The sequence below is a fragment of the Triturus cristatus genome, chromosome 3_2 (assembly GCF_964204655.1).
Source record: "Triturus cristatus chromosome 3_2, aTriCri1.1, whole genome shotgun sequence".
NCBI classification, from domain to species: domain Eukaryota; kingdom Metazoa; phylum Chordata; class Amphibia; order Caudata; family Salamandridae; genus Triturus; species Triturus cristatus.
In genome coordinates, this window is record NC_140584.1 from 830,647,419 (window position 1) to 830,668,049 (window position 20,631).

Consider the following 20,631-nt stretch of genomic DNA (forward strand, 5'->3'; position numbering starts at 1 on the left):
TCCTTTGCTGATAACTTAGCACCAGCTACTCACTCCAGAAAATCTCTGATTGATAAGAAAAAACAGGCCCTTTGGTTCACTCCCCGACTAAAGGAATAACAAACCAACTGTAGGAAACAAGAAAGAATCTGGAGGCGAGGCTATGAATCAGCTGACTTCATGTCTTTTAAAGCAGCTCTTAGACATTATCACCACCACATTAAACTGGAAAAAACAGCATTTTATTCCAATCAAATTAATCAAGCGGGAGAGAATCCAAAAACAATTTTTGATATTGTTCAAACATTCACAAAGCCCAAGATACTTGCCCAAGAAATCCTACCATCACAAGCTTTGTGTGAAAAAATCGCAGAGTATTTTGAAAATAAAATCACGGATCTGAGAAAGGATTTCCCTGAGACCGTCCTGCAGATTAACCAGTCTATATCCTTAGGGACCACTGGAGCATTTTTCAGCTTCCAAGAGATTAGCTTGGAACAATCAAGACAAGCTATTCTCAACCTGCAAACCAGGCTCCCCTTTCAATCCCTGTCCTCCCAGAGTCCTTCAGGCACTTGGGGACATTATTAATCCAGCTATTAATCATATAATTAATTCATCTTTTGAGTCCTCCAGTGTACCGGACAATTGGAAGATTGCAGCAGTAAAACCCTTTCAAAAAAGAAAATCGCGGACACCACTACACTTTCTAACCTCAGACCAATTTCATTGTTGCCATGGTTGAGTAAATTAGTGGAACAATAGGCAAACAGACAATTAAATGACTTTTTGCTGAAGGAAAATATCCTTCACCCAAAACAATCTGGTTTCAGACCCGGCCATTCAACAGAATCAGTGCTGCTTCACACCTCAGAAACATTAAAATTGGCCTTTGATCAGTGCAAGGATGCAGTTCTGGTTCTGTTGGATTTATCTGCGGCGTTTGGTACGGTTTCCCACGTCATTTTGCTTGACAGACTTGCAAGCAGTGGCGTCACCAACAAGGCGCTAGCATGGTTTTCATCTTTTTTAGACGTAATATAGTCACCCTTGGCCAATACAAGTCGGTTGAAAAACAGCTTCCGTCGGGGGTCCCCCAGGGCTCTTCCCTGAGCCCAACACTTTTTAATTTGTACATGACCCCACTACTTGTCCTGATAGACTCCTTTGACGTTGAGGCTATTATATATGCAGATGATACACAGATCATCCTCACCTTAGATAAAAACTCCACCAGATCGGAAGAAAATTTGTATCACTGCCTAACAGCAGTCATGAATTGAATGAAACTTAATCATCTGAAATGTAACAGCCAAAAAACCCGAAATCATGCTGTTTTGGGAAAACAAATCTTTTTACGCCTTGTCAATGGTGGCCTGAAAATATGGTCCCACCACCTAACACCGCTGATACAGCTCGGAACCTAGGGATTTTATTTGATCACTCGTTATCGTTCCATAGTAAAGCATTAGCTGTAGCAGGCATGTGTTTTTATACCATAAAAACTTTGAGAAAGTTCTTGAATCTACTGCCCTTGAAAGTTAGGAAAACCGTCGCGGTGGCTCTAGTGCTTTCACGTCTGGACTACTGTAACAGCCTGTATACAGGGGTAAATAAATTTATTATAAAGAAGTTACTGGTGGTCCTGAACGCAGCGGCCAGGTTGGTGCTTAGGCTCCCTAGAGGATCCCTTTCCTCAGTAGCACTTCAACGACTACATTGGCTACCAATACACAAAAGAATTTTGTTTAAAATCTTAACGATTACTTATAAAGCTGTAAAAGCATCAGGGCCGACATATCTCAGAACCAGAATTCGGCCCTATACTACACAGCCTCTTCTGTGATCGTCTTCAGCGAACTATTTGATAGTCCCTAGTTACCGACTGAAAACAAAAGGGGGCAAAACCATAGCCGTTCTAGGTACAAAAGCCTGGAACAGTTTGCCGCTCCAGCTGAGATTGGCCCAATCAGAATGCCTCCTCAGGAAGCTTCTGAAAACATGGATTTTTTCTGTTCCCGACAGCATTGTGTTTTCCCTTATATGATGATAGATATGAATTCATAGCCCCACTCTTATTCCCCCCGTCCTATTGTTGTTTCTGTTCTTGTCTCAAAGTCCGCTAGCGCCAAGATGTTCCTTGGAGTGAACGTAGCGCTTTATAAATAAACTCATTCATTCATTCATTCAAGAGTGATGAACCAAGTATTAATTTACAAAAGCAATATTCAATATTTTATCGCCACCAGTTACATACGAATTCCTTACATTTCACTAAATCACTTCAATTTTAACTCTCCATTCAGCTCAACAACGAATTATCCTCAAGTAAGACTGCCATAACAACACAATGTTTTCTTTTGGGAAAGAGGGACCCGTTGGTAACACTTGCAGAGGAAAATGCTTCAGGACAACAACCACACTCCAAATTAACTTTCAACTGCTGTTTGAACACCTCACTCTTCCGAAATGGCTCTACTTGCTTAAGAGCTTCTAAGGGCTAGCCCCATTCCGCTAATGCAATGCAACAACAAGCAACATAAATGGACACATGTATAGCATAATGACCCTTAAAGAGAAAGCAGACCAAGAATAATTGATAAGATCGCTCATTTTTACTAGGCACTCCGAGAAACAAAACGATTTTTTTCCAAACTGTTGGTTACTGCGCATTGTTACTAACGAAGCCGAAAGTTCTGTATTGTAAAGACAGATTGGTACTGTATGGTTACCTGTTCCCCTGCTAGCGCTTCATACACCTAATTTTCACAACCAAACCTTTCGTGTCTCGACACTTAAGAGCCCCACTGTGAATGTTGCCCCACTAGACGTACATAACACCAGGTCCTGGAACTCGGGAAATATAAGTGCTGGTACACACTAACCTAAGTCCAGTTTGTTAACACGAAGTGCTGGTACTCTCCTATTAAAAGTATTTGGCGTTCTCATTAAAATTTGAGTGCAGATTCTCAGTGCCTGCCCATTTCAAGCAATGATCCCAGGACATGCTTTATTAATTCTAACACGCTAAAACAGTACTCTAACGGCCTGTGTGCATACAAGAGAGGAGGTAAAAATACGTATTCAACTTGAAAAATAAACAAAACCACTACCGAAAAGTTGCAGGATCCACGAACGGCATGGACAAAGATCAGGCTATATCTATGACGTGTATCGGAAATTAGCTCACGGTATTAGGAAGATGTCCTATAGCGAAGATACATTTCTACCTCCGCTGGAGGTGTAACAAGGGCTCTGGTTGGCCTAAGGGACGAGAACCTTCAGAGTAGCGTAAAGGTGTCAGCAAAGAGAGGAGGCTACAATCTATATATACAGAATAGGGGCAGTTCTTCGCTGATATCAGAAGAGCATGCTGCCAGCGTTGTTGTCTCACATTCACATGGCTGAGCAGATACACGGCCCACCCACCCTGGAGCCACTGGGGATGTGGCACCCGAGCTACAGACTCTAGCTACAGTTTGGGTGGGGACCACCCCTGAGGACAGCCCTTAGTATACTGCACAGGGAGGCAAAACAAACATAAGCGACCTCAAACATCTAGTAACCGCTCTGTGATGGATCTATCTAAGGGTGCCACTAGGTTCCGCTCATAAAAAAGTTGGGGATCTGGGGTTATAAAAATGCAGAGGTAACGAAATCCATCAAGGGCAACCTCTACTTTGCTGCCCAAGGGGAGTTTGGGAACAGGGCCTTGAAGGACAAATAATACCGATTTGATCCAGTTGATCGCATAGCCCGAGTACTTCCCAGAATTCGTAAAGATATTTAGGATTACATGTATTGATTTGTATGGGGACGTGAGATAAAGCAGGAGATTGTCAGCATAGAGCGATATCCTATCATCATGTCCTTCCGCCCATTTCAACCCTCTAAGCATTACATCTCCTCTTACCCAGGAAGCCAGTGGTTCCAGCATTAAACTGAAAATTAAGGGGGACAGGGGGCAGCCCTGCCTGGTGCCTCTTCTCAGTTGGAATTTTCTGGACATATGGTTATTAACCCGTACCTGGCCCCACAAATCTGCATATAGCAGTTTTACCCAACCCAAACATTTCGGGCCAAATCCCAGGCTTCTCAGTACTTCAGAGATAGGGCCACTCTATAGAATCGAATGCCATTGAGGCGTCTAGGGACAATATCACTGCATCTTCCTCTAAATATTTCTGTCGCCCAAGGACATTGTGACGGCGACTGATGTTCAACGCCGTATTCCTCCCCGGCATAAAGCCAGATTATTCAGGGTGGACCAAAGATAGGATCACCAAGCTTGAGGCGAGAAGTTTAGTGAGGATTTTCGCTTCAGCGTTGATTAAAGAAATCGGCCTGTAGGAGCCATAATTCTCAGCGTGTTTCCCCGGCTTACAGATAACTACGATAGAGGCCAACGGTTGGTCTGCTGGCAGGACTCCTTTATCATAGCTTTCCTCATACATGGCCCTCAAATGTGGCGCAGCGTGGGAAGCGACCATTTTAAGGAATTTTATAGGGATCCCATTGTGCCCCATCGCCTTCCCTGATTGGATACTATTAATAGCCTTCCGGATTTCATCATCTGTGAGCTTTGTCCAGTGCATCCATATTGCTCTCTGATAGTGTAGGCAAACGGATATCTGTTAATAGTTGCCGGGAGCCGTCTACTGTGTATGTTGTTGAGGTTGTGTATACTGCCTCCAAGTGATCCGCAAATGCGTTTGCTATGTCCTGTGGGTCTGAGATTTGCTGCGTGCCATGGGGGGTCAGCCTGGGTACCCATCTCTCTCCTTGCTCCCTTTTCTCCAGCCAGGCACGTAGTTTCCTGGCCCTGTCCCCCATTTCGTACAGCTTATGCGGGGTGTTTAATAGTTTGGACCTCATGTTTTCCTTAGCTAAAGTCCTATATTCCAACTGCTTAGTAGTTAGCCTATGTAGGGCTATGTCAGTGCTGAAGTTCACTTTCCAACAGCTGGATGTATTGTTTTTTAATATAGCCCACTTTGAGCGCAAGTTCCTGTCCCTTGAGAACTACCTTAAAGCCTCCCATATCGTCTGTACTGAGTCCACTAACACGACGTTTTCCTTGAAATAATTAATGGTCTGCATAAACAAATTCGTTCTAATGTCTGGGATTTTAAGCAACCATGGGTTGAGGATTATAGTTCCCCGCGGACGTTGATTATAGTATGTGAGCTCGGCCCACACCGGGGAGTGATCAGAAATGCCTCTCGGCAGAGCATGAGGGCTGTAGAAGTGACCGAGATCTGCTGAGTGTGTCAAAAAATAGTTGATTCGGGACATGCTCTTATGTGCGTTGGAGTAGTAAGTATACTGTGACCCATCTGGTTGTAAGGAGCGCCAAACATCAGTCAGGTCCATGGCTTTCGTGAACTCGTCCATGCATGATTAGGTCGTGTCTGAGGGCGCTGCGGATGCCTGTCCTTATGATCATCCATTGTCATATTAAAGTCTCCCCCCCAGGACAAGGGTGCCCATGGATAGATCAACTATGATTTTCCCCAGGTCTGCAAGTGCCTCCTTACCCAGCGCCGGGGGGAGGTACACAGAGACTACATTAAGCGCTTTCCCTTCCCACTGTGCTTCCAAAACTGCACATCTTCCCCGCGGGTCTGCCCATGTATGCAGCAGTGTGAGTGCAAGACTTTTTTTTAACTAGGATACCAGTCCCTCAGGATCCTGAGGAATATTCTGCGTGAACTGGGAGTTTATATCCCCAACGAGTAAGGGCTTTACTTTTGTTGCCAACTAAATTTGTCACCTGTAGCAATACGAGATCGGGGGATTGTCTCTTGAGATATTGCTGCACTTTCCCCATTTAACTTTATCTTCCATCCCATTTACATTCCATACCAAAACAAAGAGTGATGTTTCTTTCCTATTTTCCATCATAGGCGTGTTGGACGGAGAAATCATGAGTAGTCGGAGTGTCTCCAGGGCCCACCCCCTGTACCTGCAGTCCTTGCAAAAACTGTAGACATTTAGTCAGACACTTGGGCGCATAGACAATAAAAGACACTGTAACTGTTCTTCCTATGTGACTGGTAGAAGTAGCTGTACATTGGTGCGATTTTTTTACACTTTGTGACTCGTGAACCCCCACAAACCTTTACCCCCACCCTCCTCCCGCAACGTCCCGGCATCTGCGGGGAACCCATAGAGGATACCCCCAGGCGTCCCTCGAAACCCCAACCTCAGGGTAGCTTGAGCATAGGCTATGACCTGTGACGACGTAGAAAGTATTGCTGCATGTCATAAACATTTCCCGATAGCAAACCCCCCTCCCCCCAGAAATCAAACAATCGAACATCCCCCTGCCCAGCAAAGGTCCCCCACTCGCTGCCTCCCTGCACGACGGGCAAAGAACCTCACACCACCCCCAACTTTTAGAGTGCCTATCGCCCACCCTGAAAAAATCTGGGTACATGGATCAGCCCCACTGCCAACCGTGCGCCAGCCCTTGAACCAATCCCATGCATCTTCAGGACTTGAGAAGAACCATGTTTCCCCTTCGCAGACAACATGTGGGTTTGCGGGAAAGAGCATGGCATATTTAATTTCCTGGTCGCGCAGGGCGCGTTTCACATCCAGGAAACTGCGTCGCTGTCTCTGGACCTGAAGCGTGAAGTCTGGGGAAATAGGTGACTTGGCTGTTATTGACAGCAACCGGCGGGGCCACTCTCGCTGCATGCAATATGTTATCGCGAACTTTTGTCTTCTTTTAGTGACAAACTAGGCACTTTCTACCCATACAACCTAAGTAAAAATGGAGTAGTTCTGTGTTACTTACCACTAATATACTACAACGACGTTGACTTAGCCGAGTTTACACGCTATTGACTTCTGGGTTCGAGGTGAATACAATCTATAGAAATTTACCTGTTCCCCGATCTTTTCGATTACGCTATCATCTATCCATTATTTGTACAAACAAAGTCAACCTCTCACATCTTGTGCACGGGTGTCTCTTACTTATTTTGTTGCTTTACAACCTTTCACTTTTTCGGGTATACATGTTTTTACAATTTTCTTTGGACTTGGACCATAATTGGTCAGCACAATAATACTCTTTTTTTCTATTAATATATATTCATCATGCTTGTACTCTGGGCTTGTAAGAATCGTGCCATCACTTAACTTGAATATTCTTCTCTTCTCGTTTCTTACCTTACTCGATGTTTTACTAACTTCACATTAGGTAGCACATAAACAAGAATAATAAGAACTTCCCCTGATATTGTAATTAAGTTTGCTTTCATATGGTTTTTGTTAACAGCCTTGAAAAAGTCGTAATAACGATGAAACACGTGTTGGCTGTTCTGTTTCATCTACGTGGCAACAATCTGTCAAAACGATTCATCTATGATCAAGACTGTGTCATATTGACTGTTCAACATTTGAAAATAAATTACTGTCTGACTGTTTGCCAGTCAGTTTGAACTCTTAAATGTGCTGTGCTCTGCTATTTGAATTCTTATGTTATGCGCGTGGAGGATCTCCTACCACGTACTGAGTAATATTGTGGGTGTCACGATATTTGCATTGAGCACGCCGTAAATGTACATTGAGTGTTAACTTTTGCAAACACAACAGAGGTGCTGGCTGCGCTGTCTATAACCACTGCCACCTTCTTTGTATAACATACCACTATTTTGCCCTAACGCTGCTGGATCCAAATACAGCTGTGCAGTAGGTGCCTTAACCAGTGTTTTAATTAGGCGGTTCCTTTTGGGGGACAGTACCGGCCTGAATCCTTGCTGTTTTGTTTCTGTCCTCCATGTCTTCAGCGTAAATAAAATATAACAGTGGAAAAAGTAAGTGTATTATGGACTTTGGAGGCAGTACCTGGCTGGGGTTGAGAGTGAGGAGGAGCACAAGTAGAACCAGGACCAGTAGGACAAGCACAAACAGAAGGATGAAGACCAGGGATATAAAAAGAAGTATAACGTAAAAGACAAGGACTAGGGGAAAAGGGCCAGAAGGCTCAATACCATGAAGACCTCCAGTTCTGATCTTACCCTCGGTCCTCCCGGTCCTAACCCTGTTACTGAGCCTTCTAGCCCTGGTTATACTTTTGCTTCTCTTGGTCATCTTAGTCCTTCATCCTCCTGATGCTGGTCTCCATGGCCTTGTTCTTCATAGCACTGGACCTCCTTGTGGTGAGGAAAAGAGCAGAGGAAGGTAGAGGGCCTCTCTGCCATTAATTGTGACCTTGACCTGCAGAGATCATCTCAGTGATCCATGGACCCCTTATTTACAGGAGAGGTGCAGACTGCTGATTTTTGACCTTATGTCTTGTGACTCCTCTCTAGATGATGAACGCCCCGGTTGCCGAGCTTGAGCTGAGGTCTGCAGAGTTCTTCAGTACTCACAGTATCGAAGTCTGGACTAAGAAAGAGGTAAGATGCAGTGGGGAGTGGAAGATAGATGTGTATCAGAAGTTAGATTAAGTTGAAATGAGGACCCAATGGGATGTACTAAAATGGTGGTTTGAGACTGTAGAAGGTAGGAACACTGTAAGCAGGAATGACAGTACCAAGTAGAATGTAGAAGAGAAGTTTATTCTTCATAAGTATTGGACCCATGAACAGGCCATCCCTCTAGTCCTGGAGTAAGCTGGCAACTGCTAGACCCACCAAATGCCGAACATTCCAACATTCTCAGAATACTAAACCCTACTCAAGCATAAACATGAGTACAGGAGAGCATGGAAATAAAGAAGATGTAAACTATACAGTGCTAACCTAATATAAGCCAGACACCTAAGATAAGAGTTTTAAGTATATATATATAATTAAACTCAATAGCTCCTACATTCTACATTAGTCCCCTGTGCTCACAAAAAAAAAAAAAAATGTTTTGTCAAATTGGGTATAAACATCACCTGAAGATAAATCTTAGTCCAAAAGCTTGGTGGGCAATCTGGTAGGACGAGAGGAAAGCCTCACAGAGTAATGCCTCACATTATCCTCTGATGCAACACCAGATACATAAGTATCAAATGTGGAACCACAGGCACCAGAAAAGACCTCACCACCTAAACAGGAAGCGGTCTGGACACCTGAGAAGATAGAATCCTGGACCCCGAAACCATCACACTCAGACGATTTGTTGCCAAAGTCCATGGTTAACATGGAACTCTCATCCTCCACCCCAACACAGAAGTAAAGAAAAACCTTAGCGTGTTCTTCAGAAATAGGAACTACACTACTCTGGTTCCACCAACCAAGTGCAGATGCGCTGCTGACTTACAACACTTTGACCGGGAAGGAATACCTGGACATACCTTTCACCACTCCAAAGGGTTTCTTGATTAACACTCTGTCTCCGACCGCCACATCCACATATTTGGCATTCTTCCTCTCATCAAAATTATTTTCTGACTCTTTTGTTGGTTTTCCACCATTTCTCTCAAATTAGTGAAATTATACTCAACACCCACAGCTTCACATCTACCTTGCACCTACCCCGGTACAAGTTTGGTCCTCGCATCCCTTGCCGTCAACAATGTAAAGGAAGACATACAAGGGGTTGCTTGTGGGGTAGTGAGGTCAGCTTTTTCCTTTACGTCCTTAACATCTAATCCAGCTGAGAGGGTAGTTTGAACCCCTTCCTTCAAAAAACGGTTAGCCCTCTCCACCAAACCATTAGCAGCTGGATTGTATAGAGCTACTTGAAGATGTTTAATATCCTGTTCACACAAAAATTCATTCAGCTTACATGGCACAAACTGTGTATTGTTGTCGGTCATATTTCCTAGCGTTACTCCTCAAACAAAAATATCTTCTTGAAAATTCCAAAACACACTTTGTGCAGGCTGAGTCTACAAATTCAGAGTAAAACTACTTTGAAAAGTAATAAATCGCAACCACAATAATTTGTTTTCAGATGCAGGTGAAAGGGACTCGAAAAATCCAACGCAACCTTACTTCGCGGCCCCTACAGGAAGGGAACCGGAAAAAGAGGCTTATTAACTGTCCTCGTGTATTTATCAGAAACAATACATTGGGGACATAAACTTACATTACCTGCAACTTCTTTGACCATGTTAGCCATAAATATACTTGCAGTAATTTCTTACAAGTGGCTGATATACCCATATGTCCCTCATGAGCAATCTTGCACATAGCTTTTCTGGCGGTACAAAAAGAGCATTTCTCAAACAAAATTGTCCTTTACAAGTCAATTATGAGGCAAATTGACAAAACCCCTGTTAATCGTTAGACAGTCCTTTATGAGAAGGCCATCCAACTGTGACAGAATGAAACACTTTTTGCAGTACTGAATCTTGAGCCGTGGCATCTAGCCACTCGTCTTCTGAAATAATGCCTTGGCACCCAGAAATCGCACTACCGCCACCGTACATTCAGCATCCAATGCATATTCAGCTTCATTCATCATCGGCAAGGATACACTTGACAGACCATCGACCCTGTAGTTCTTACCAGCTTGCACATACTTAACCTTCAAAATCATATTCTTCTAATTTGCAAAGAAGTCTCACAAAACGTGCTGATGCCTTGCCTAAGCAAGTACCGCTTACCAGGAAAACAAGAGACTTATGACCAGCAAATATATCAAAGTGCCCCACATATAGGTTTTACATTTTAGGGCACCGGACATACAGGCTAAAGGCTCCCGCTTTATAGCTCTGTAATTGTTTTCTACCTCACTGAGTGTCATTGAAACAAAAGCTACTGTGTTTTCCTTGCCATCCACAATCTGACCAAAAACAGCTCCATTACCCTTCAAACTGGCATCAACCGCAATGAAAGATCTCCATGAGGAACAAAAGAGTTCAAGGCAGGAGCTTTCACAACCAATTTTTTGACTCTCTCAAAAGCTTTTTACCTCTTGAGACCACTCAAACGTAGTCCTTTTCCATTTTACTGGCCTTAAAGGTTGAACAGCTAATGTGTACCCAGGAACAAATCTGGCAAAATATTCACACAACCTCAGGAGAGAACATAGTGTCCTTATCCTCTGGAGGTGGAGCATTTTTAATAGCCTTGAGATTGCAAAATATGGGCCTAATGCCTTCCTTTAAAATAGTGTGAACGAAGTATTCGACCTGTTGCACCAACAATCTGCACTTCTCAGGCTTTACAGTCATTTCTCTATCATCCAAAATACCCCAAACCCTCTCGTGCCTTAAAATGTTCTTCCTCACTTTTAGTAAAGATAAGGATGTCATCCTGAAAGGTCTGGACATATTTTTCCCTTACAAATAGAATAGTTATAGTATTCTGGAAAACACCGGCAGCAGAAGCTAGGCCAAATTGCAATTTCAGGTGTTTGTATTGTCCATGAGGAGTAACAAAAGTGTTAAGAGCTTTGAATTCTTAGATAGGGTAACTTGATGATAGGCTGAATGCAAATCGATAGTCGAAAAGTATCCAGATTCACCAGTATTCGTCATCATCTCCCAGACACGAGGCAATTGGTAACAATCAATCAGAATGTTTTGATTGAGGAAAGGCAAGTCAACACACAAACGAAGATCTCCTAAACGCTTGTTCATGAGCACCACTGGGAAAACCCACTCAGAAGAATCGGTAGGTAAGATGTCGTTTCTGCACACAATTTATTCAGTAATTATTTCAAATCTTCTCTCACACTCAAAGGCAGAGGTCTGACCTTATGAACTATCTGGGTTACATTCCTCTTGAGCTTGATTTTATGCTCTAAACCTTTAACTGTCCCAATTTCATCCTTAAACACTCTGGGATACTTTGCCACTAACATCTGAGTGAGCTGCTCATTGGTATCTACAGCCAAAATAGGCATGTTCCCTAGTACAGTATGTACAGAATGACCTTGTTTTCAGCCCACGTAGCTAAATCTTTCCAACAATAATGCTGCGTCTTCTGACTGAGACATGACTTTTTTTCCCAAATTTTCCTTCTCAAACACATGAGTAGCCACAAAGTATCTCAACATTTGGATGTCAATTTCTCCAAATGCTTTAGGATTAAGATGAGTATTGTCAGGGACAGTAGATTTAGACCACAATTTATAAAATGTGTTGTCTGCTAAAATAGTTATGGGAGCTCCTGAATCTGCCGTTACCGATAATGAAACACCATCAATCGCAGCGTGACACAAAGGTCCTTTGATCTTCATTCTCAACTAGGGCTTCAACAGTCAAAAGCATGTTGCCCATACCTTTCACACAGTCTCTCATATTCAACTCTGCACTCTTATCGTGCTACTCAACACTACTAATTTTGACACTATTGAACCGATGCACATTAGCTCTACTTACAGATTGAATATGCCCCATTTTCATACAAACGTTACACATCTTGCCTCGGGCATTGAAAGAGCTACTGTTGCTCATATGATTCTTGGATCCACATCTAAACCAGCTGTATGTTCACTTCCCTGCTTCTAGCACCCCTATAATTCATGGCTTACACAGAAGTATTATCAGTAATACAGTTAACCGCCGACAAGCCACTCTGACCAGACAAAGCCTGTGGAGACACTATTGATCTCTCAACACTTTTAGCTATGTATATTACTTCTGTTAAAGAGGAATCCTCGCATGTCAATAAACACTCCTGCGTTGTTTTCGCGAAGCAATTGAATACAAATTGGTTTCTTATATAAATCCCCATGCTGTTTTCAAACTCGCAGGTGGAAGCCAACACTCGCAATGCCGCAATAAACTCCCCTGCGGCCTAGTCACTTCCATGCTTGCTTAAAAGATTGTGATGTTCTAAAGGCACATTTGATTCCTCAGAGTATTGCCTATTCATCCTTTATTTTTCCTCTGCATATACATTCCTATCAACATATCACCAAAGGACGCTGCAATCTGAGGAAGGTTATTGAAAACTCTCTGCCTGCTATCCTTAGATGGTTGTAAATTAAAGCTAATTTTCTAGGTGGTTCATGTTCTCATGCGTCAATGGCTGCCAGATCATTTTCTGTTATACGAACCATTCTTTCCATTTCAAATCAGGCTCCACTCTTCTCTGGAGAAATGGTGGTGGTTGAATAACACCCAGGGAGTTGCCATTTTTTTAAAACGTGCAGTGTAACACAAAAATTAAGCAGGCCAAGGTAAAGTACACAATTTCATGTTCCAGAAAAACAGGTATCACCTGTTTTTTTTCCGCCCTTATCAGCTGAGACAGAGGAGTGCTCAACCATGCACACTGCTGTGAACAGCCCTTTGAGTGCCAGATAAAGACAATTAAATAATTACACAGACCCAAAGCAAAATGGTGGCCTGCGCCTGACATCAGACTGCTGGTGCGTGATGTAGTGCATTGTGAGCTGCGACCACCAAATGTGCGCTCCAGAAGTTCTGATCAGAATGTGTGCGCTGGCAGTTCCGCGCAGAACCCTAGGGCAGATCCACGTGCTGAGAAAGATGATCTTGTGGAAGCATAGGCAACCACAAAATAGGTCACAACAGTTATTAAAGTGTACACAAAACATGGCGCTCACTTCTGCACGCATATCCAGTCACCACAAAATATTTGCGGGTAGAGCAGAGAGCTCCTCAGCTATGCTGCAGGCTGTCTGTGGATCCGATCAAACGCTGCCAAAGCTTCACAGTCCTGCTACATTGACAAACCATGTCTTATTTTTGATGACCCCACTCCTGGTACCAAAGAATGTAGGAAGTAGTCACACTATAAGCAAGAATGACACACAGTTCCACATAGAATGTGGAAAATAAACATATCCTTCATAAGTATTGAGATAACGAACAAGCCATCCCTATGGTCCTAGAGTAAGCTGGTAACTACTAGACCCACCAGCTCCAACACCTCCCAACATTCTCAGAATACTAAACCCCACTAAAACATTAACATGAGTACACGAGAGCATGGAATAAAAGATGTAAAATAAACAGTGCTACTCCAACATAAAGGAGATACGTAAGATAAGAAGTTTAATTATATATATAATATATATGTAGATAGTTATAGTTAGGACCGTGTTTCCATAGGAAATCTGAAAATTCTATTTTGAATAACTTTGGCGCCGGTTGACGAATCTTCGCGAAATTTTCAAAACTAATGGGGCGCTCCGCTCAGCTCCTACCCTGAAAGTCTCGGGGGGGGATTTGTCAAGCGGGGGCCGAGAAAAAAGGGGGGTCCCAAAACGCGTTTTCCCCATGCATTTTCCCATAGGACCTTTAGTCGAAGGTACAGCCCGAACGGCTGAACAGAATTACTTGAAATTTGGCAGAGAGGTAGTCCTCAGGTCAGGGATGTGCCTTTTGCATATAGAGTCAATCTGTTCAGTAGTTCCTGAGAAAATTGCAGTTAAAAGCACATACATATCTATAGCCGCGCACCGTGCGAGCACCCTAACGTGTGCGAGCGTAATTCTGATTGGTGGTTACATGTTAGTCAACGTTCGAATCGGTCGAAATCAGGAAGTGTCGGCCGCCATTTCGTTTGTTTTCAGTGCGAGAGTGAAAAAGGAAGGTGGCGAACGTGAAAAGGGGGCAGGGGTAGCCTTTGTCAGGGGGTCCCTGAAAGACCCCGAAGGCAGGAAAAAATGTTTAAATTATTTTTTTTTAAATTTCGGGGGGGATGGGAGGGGGAGGTTGCGCGCACGGTGAAAAACCAAAAGAAAATTATATATATTTTTTTAATACGTAGTTTATTGTAAAATAAATATATAAAAAAAATAATAATACATACATAACTTAGCATTTAAAAAAGCGTACAAATTCACTGAAAAAACCATAGGTTTCACACACGTTATAGTTAGGAATTAGCATTTAAAAAACCTTGCAAATTCACTGAAAAAACCATAGGTTTCACACACGTTATAGTTCGGAATTAGCATTTAAAAAACCTTGCAAATTCACTTAAAAAACCATAGGTTTCACACATGTTATAGTTAGGTGGATATTTCACTCAGAAAAAACCAATGAAATTCACTGATTACATATGTGTCTTTCTGAAAAATAAATATTTGTAATATATGTATAGCTAAAGATTAATGGAAGAAGACATGGGTAAATAGGTGTCTAAATACAGTGATGTAATATCTGACGTCATCAGCAGAGGATTGCGGTCGCGTGAGTTATAGTTGCCTGCACTAACTCTAACGGGGGAATTTCATTGGTTTTTTACGAGGGGAATGTCCAGCTAACTATAACATGTGTGAAACCTATGGTTTTTTAAATGAATTTGTACGTTTTTTTAAATGCTAAGTTATGTATTTATTAATATTTTTTTTTTTTCAGGTTTTTCACCGTGCGCTTTGCGCACCGTGCGCGCGCTGTGGGCACTCGGTGCGCTTCGCGCACCAAGCGCCCACGATGCGTTGTGCGTGCCGTGCGCGCACGGTGCGCGCACCCCGCGCTTTTTTGTAAAAAAAAAAAAAAGTTTTTTTCACCCTTGGGGGTCCTTCAGTGACCCCCTGACAAAGGCTAGGGGGTCAGGAACTGCCCACCCTGCCCCCTTTTCACGTTTTCCACCTTTGTTTTTCACTGCCTCAGACTGCGAGAGACAAAATGGCGGACGACACTTCCTGATTTCGACCGATTCTAATGTTTATTGACATCTAACAACCAATCAGAATTGCGCTCGCGCACGTCACCGTGCGCGCACGGTGCGTGCTTATAGATATAAATGTACGTTTAACTGAAATTTTCTCAGGAACTACTGAACAGATTGACTCCAGATATTCAAAAGGCACATCCCTGACGACTACCTCTCTGCCAAATTTCAAGTAATTCTGTTCAGCCGTTCGGGCTGTACCTTGGACTAAAGGTCCCTATGGAAAAATGCATGGGGAAAACGCGTTTTGGGACCCCCCTTTTTTCTCGGCACCCGCTTGACTAATCACCCCGAGAATTTCAGGGTAGGAGCGGAGCGCCCCACCTATTTTGAAAAATTCGCGAGGATTCGTCAACCGGCGCCAAAGTTATTCAAAATAGAATTTTCAGATTTCCTATGGAAACACGGTCCTAACTCTCTCTCTATATATATATATATATATATATATATATATATATATATATATATATATATATATATATATATATATATATATATATATATACTTAAACTGAAAAATCCCTACATACTGCAAAGACCAGCGTTATATCCTGTGTTGGAGCATCGTGGTAGACTCTTATGATGTCATCAGTAGATCTTTAGGATAGGATTTTTTGGTTAAGAAGCTAGACTATAGTTGGATGGGAAGCTGCTGATGAATGGTAGCACTGGGGAGTTGTCTTGAATAAATATATTTCTACATGAATCTACACTTTGACCTCTTCAGTGGTAAAGATACTACAACATTTTGACGACTATTTGTAGAACTCCCCAGAAAAGAACCCTGCTTCACAAAGTTGTTCAGCATACAAAAGGATGAATTATTCTCTTTTAATGCAAAAGATACTTTTAAAACTTGTTTCAAGCATGACTGAGCAAATTATGATAAGCAACAATTCTACTTAATTATTTTTTGTTTGGCTGCTCGAGTTTAATTGGTTCAGATCAAGCGTGCTGGGCACAAAGCATATTATCTGTCTTTATCAAGTGTTTTTCAGTTAACTGTTGATTTCATTCTGTTAACTGTGGATACCATCATATAGGTGTTTGAGCAACCTTTAATCCAGCGCGTAGTTATTGCGGCTGCCAGCAATCTTCCCACTTGACATTACTGAGTGCATTCAAAATATTGGTGCAGGCACAGCCTCAAGTATCCTGTACAAGGGCGTTGCTGCAGTTTTGAAGATACCTTATGCCAAGAGCTAAGCTTGTTTTCAGAATTGAATTTAAATTCTGCGTTTACCTCTGGAGCAGGAAGTGATCAAATGGCCACTGGAACATTTTCCTAACACTATCAATGGACAACAATTAGTGGCATCAACACGTGAGCTTCACGCAAAATGGTGGCTATATTGGTTTGGGGTCGCTAACACATCGTGAAACTGCTTTGACAGGGCCTCTATTCCTACACAGCCTTCACACAGCTTTGTTCATTCTGTGAGCTATATTCTGGATATGCTTTCTGTCTATTTTCAAAAACAGTACTGTTGACTTCAAGTAAGCACTTCCATCAGCAATTTAATCCTTGCATCAAGAACTTTGTGTGTGTCATTAATTGAAGACAGTGTTGGGAAATTGCTATTAATAACAGACATTAGTGATGACATTCATTATTTCAGTTATTTATTTCTTGGTTCTTCCAGCAATAAGAGTCTATGACAACAACTTTTTATTGTTTTAGTTCATTGTTTTATTAGTATTGATTTAGGACTCAATTCAGTTAAAATGTTACACATTTTTAAATGTTGGTGTACTTGTTGACCATGTCCCATATGGTACATCCTGCAAGTTTCCTGGCATATCCAAAGGAAACTGAATCGTCATGGGTGGAATTTATTGATGCTTTTAAAATATATAGGTTTGCTTCTGAGTGAAAATTGACTGATGGCAGGAACCAAGGATCACTGTTGCACAGTTTAGGCTAGGATGGTTTAATGATCTATATACCACACTTTCTCCCTTAACACAAATAGAAGGGGATGATGCCTTGTCTTTATATCCCAGAACAGCGGTTCTTAACCTGTTGACTTCTGTAGATCCCCAATAAATCATTACTGGAATCCGGAGGCCCCCAATGAGACATTATTGGAAGCTTGGGATCCCTGGCCCAAGCAATTTATAAGATTAGGGCTTCAAAACAATATACAAAAACAAGAATACACCAATCATATGCTCAAATATTGAAATATTTTGTGTAATTCACAATCAAATATATAAAAAACTTCAAATTTTCAATGTTACTTCTTTATTTGTGTATACCTTGCTCATTTTCATCTATTAATTTTAATATTATTTTATTTTGAAATACAGTCGCGGACCCCATAAGTATAGCTCGTGGACCCCCTAGGGGTGCTAGGACCACAGGTTAAGAAACTCTGTGCTAGAACACCTAAAGCAATTGGAATTATACTTCAGAAAATTGACCAATATCATTTTAGAACATTACAAATTATTTTCAAGAGTACAATGCCAGGATGAATCAATAGACAATTTTGTTCCTAGTCTTGGATAGTTCTTAGTTAAATGTGTGTTCATTGGTGTACAAGATGAGTACATTTGAGACCATGCACACATCAAACAAAGCTGATAAGCACCCGAAACTATGGAATGCGAGGGATCCAACATTATTGGAGGCATTAGGAATAGCTTGGAGTGAAGAATTAACCAATAAGTGTATTAAGATGATGAATTAATGAAGACTTCTTGGAACTAAACCCAGTGGTGTAAATGAGGCATCCCTTGACCCAATTGCCATTGCAAAATTGGAAGGTAAAAATACAAAATCTGACCATACAGATATTAAACTGAGTGGTCATGAACAAATGAGTGGACATAAACAAGTGGAAGAGTACCACAACAAAGGGACGTGTATGGTGTGGCAGTTCTGAAAATTGGGCGGATGATCCGAATTGCCCTACTAGGAATGTTGTTTGTATAAAATGTAAGAAAGTGGAACATTATGCATGCATGTGCAAAAGTCATTGTGTATGAACATCCGGTAATAAAAGTATCAATATTCTAGATTAAGTCGAGCATGATGATGGAAACATTGTGGTATCCATAGAAGTAATTATTAACACTGTTGATGAGCCTGGAAAAATGATAGTTTTGACCAGAATATGTATAGAAAGATAAATGTAAGAGATCCTAAATGCACGATATGCATAAATAATATGTGGAATTGAATATGTTAGTAGATTCTGGATCAGGTTATAATATTGAATCCTACAAAGATTTTTAAGAACTGCTAAGACTAGAACACAAAGTGGTGCTTGAAACTAATACGTTTGAGAGCATATGGTGGTGAGAGAATGGAAATTATAAGGGTAGTTCTTGTCTGACATTACATTTAAGAACAGAAGGATACCAGGAAGGGTTTGTATTGCAAGGAAGAGCGCGCCGATCTTAGGATAGATACATAAATCTGTTCTTCGAATGACATTAAGACCAGGTGCGTCAGAACTAATTTTACTGGTTGATAGTTCTGAGGAGTCAATGTGTTAGATCAAACGATATCCCAAAATTCTGTGAGAACTTGGGAAAATTGAAGGGTTTTCAACATAACATTGTACTAAAAAGAAATGCGCAACCAAAAGTTCATAAAGTTAGAAACCTACCGTTAGCCGTCAGAGAATAAGTTAGAGGTAAAATCTAAACATTAAGTGGCAGTGACATTATAGCAGAAATTGGATTTCTGATTGATTGGTGTCCATTGTTATGACTCAAACTGGACCTTTCAGTGAGGATGTGTCAATCTTCGAGATCTCAATAATGGATTAACAGGAATCTCTTCCCGAACGTAAATAAAATATTGTCCACTATTGGTGGTGCAATTTGGTTTTCCATGCGTCAGCGTATCACCAGATTGTTTTGCACCAAACATCTTGCTACTTAACATTTTTTTATTACACATTTTGGGGCATTTCAATTCATGTTCATGTCATGTGGCCTTGCTAGTTCTGTTTTTCAAAGGATAATGCAAGTTATTTTGCGATACATCAGAGGTATATTACTTCCAGGATGATATTTTAGTGTTTGCTAGAACAGACGTAAAACATGATGAATGTTTGGAGAATGTATTGAGCATTTTGGAACGGAATGGGCTAATTGTAAAGACTATGAAGTATATGGTGAAGGTTGAGAGTGTAACTTATTTAGGTCATGTCATTGGTAGAAATTGAATAAGTCCGCGAGACAAATTAATTGTTAACCTACAGAATGCTGCTATTCCATATAACAAGAAAGACATAAGATCTTTCCTCGGTGTAGTAGAGTTCTATTATAAATTTGTTGTAATGTTTGCTGATAAGACCAAAAGTATACATGAATTCTTAAAGTTAATAAGTTCATATGTGATCAGCAGTGTCAAATGACAATATGAAACGTGAGGTGACAGATGCGCCTATTTTAGGGATGGATGATATTAAAAATATGTTTTTTTTACTACTGATGCAAGTTCCAATGTCCTGGGGGCAGTTTTGAGCCAGATTCAAGATAATGAAGAAATCATTATTGCACTTGCATTGTGCACATTCAGTGATTGAAAGGGAAACTTTTGCTGCATTTTGGTCAGTTTTGAATGGAGCAGTAAGACACTGCAGGATGTATGTGTGGGGGATTCCATTTAGAGTACGATCGTATCACAAACCATTAATTCATTTATTGACTACAAGAGGATCTGGTCTTGCTTCACCTGGAAAAGGTGGTTGGCAAACATGGAGGAATCAAATTTCATTGTGGAGTTTGTAAATGGTAAAAATAATGGATTTACAGACATTTTTGTCAAGGATGTAAGCAAAGCACGTGCACTGCCAGGATACTGGGGTAGAACGTATCTTGGACAGAATTGGATTGCAAACATAAGCGATATGGATTGGAGTACAATTTCAGAAGAATTGAGCGACGATGTGTGTGGTTTGAGAACAGGTAGTAAATTGATCCCTCCATAGACAGTAAGAAGCAAGTTAATTGTATTGGAACATCTTGTCCACATGGGAGGCTGCAGAACCGAAAGCAGGTTAAGGGAGATATTTTGGTGGCCAAGCGTGGATAAAAAGGTTGAAGGTGAAGTTAAAGAATGCTTATTGTGTGCCAGTAGTGACAA

The 20,631-nt window shown here is 41.5% G+C and overlaps 1 protein-coding gene across 3 annotated transcripts in view; it reads left to right on the forward strand.

Moving 5' to 3' along the window:
- The window catches only part of LOC146858246 (apoptosis-inducing factor 3-like), a 569,318-nt gene that overhangs the window by 279,676 nt on the left and 269,011 nt on the right, over positions 1 to 20,631 (forward strand). For all 3 annotated transcript variants that reach the window (XM_085649067.1, XM_085649066.1, XM_085649065.1), the window contains one exon: positions 8,304 to 8,390. In XM_085649067.1, coding sequence (XP_085505193.1) covers positions 8,304 to 8,390 — 87 coding nt within the window. The remainder of the gene's footprint in view (positions 1 to 8,303; positions 8,391 to 20,631) is intronic.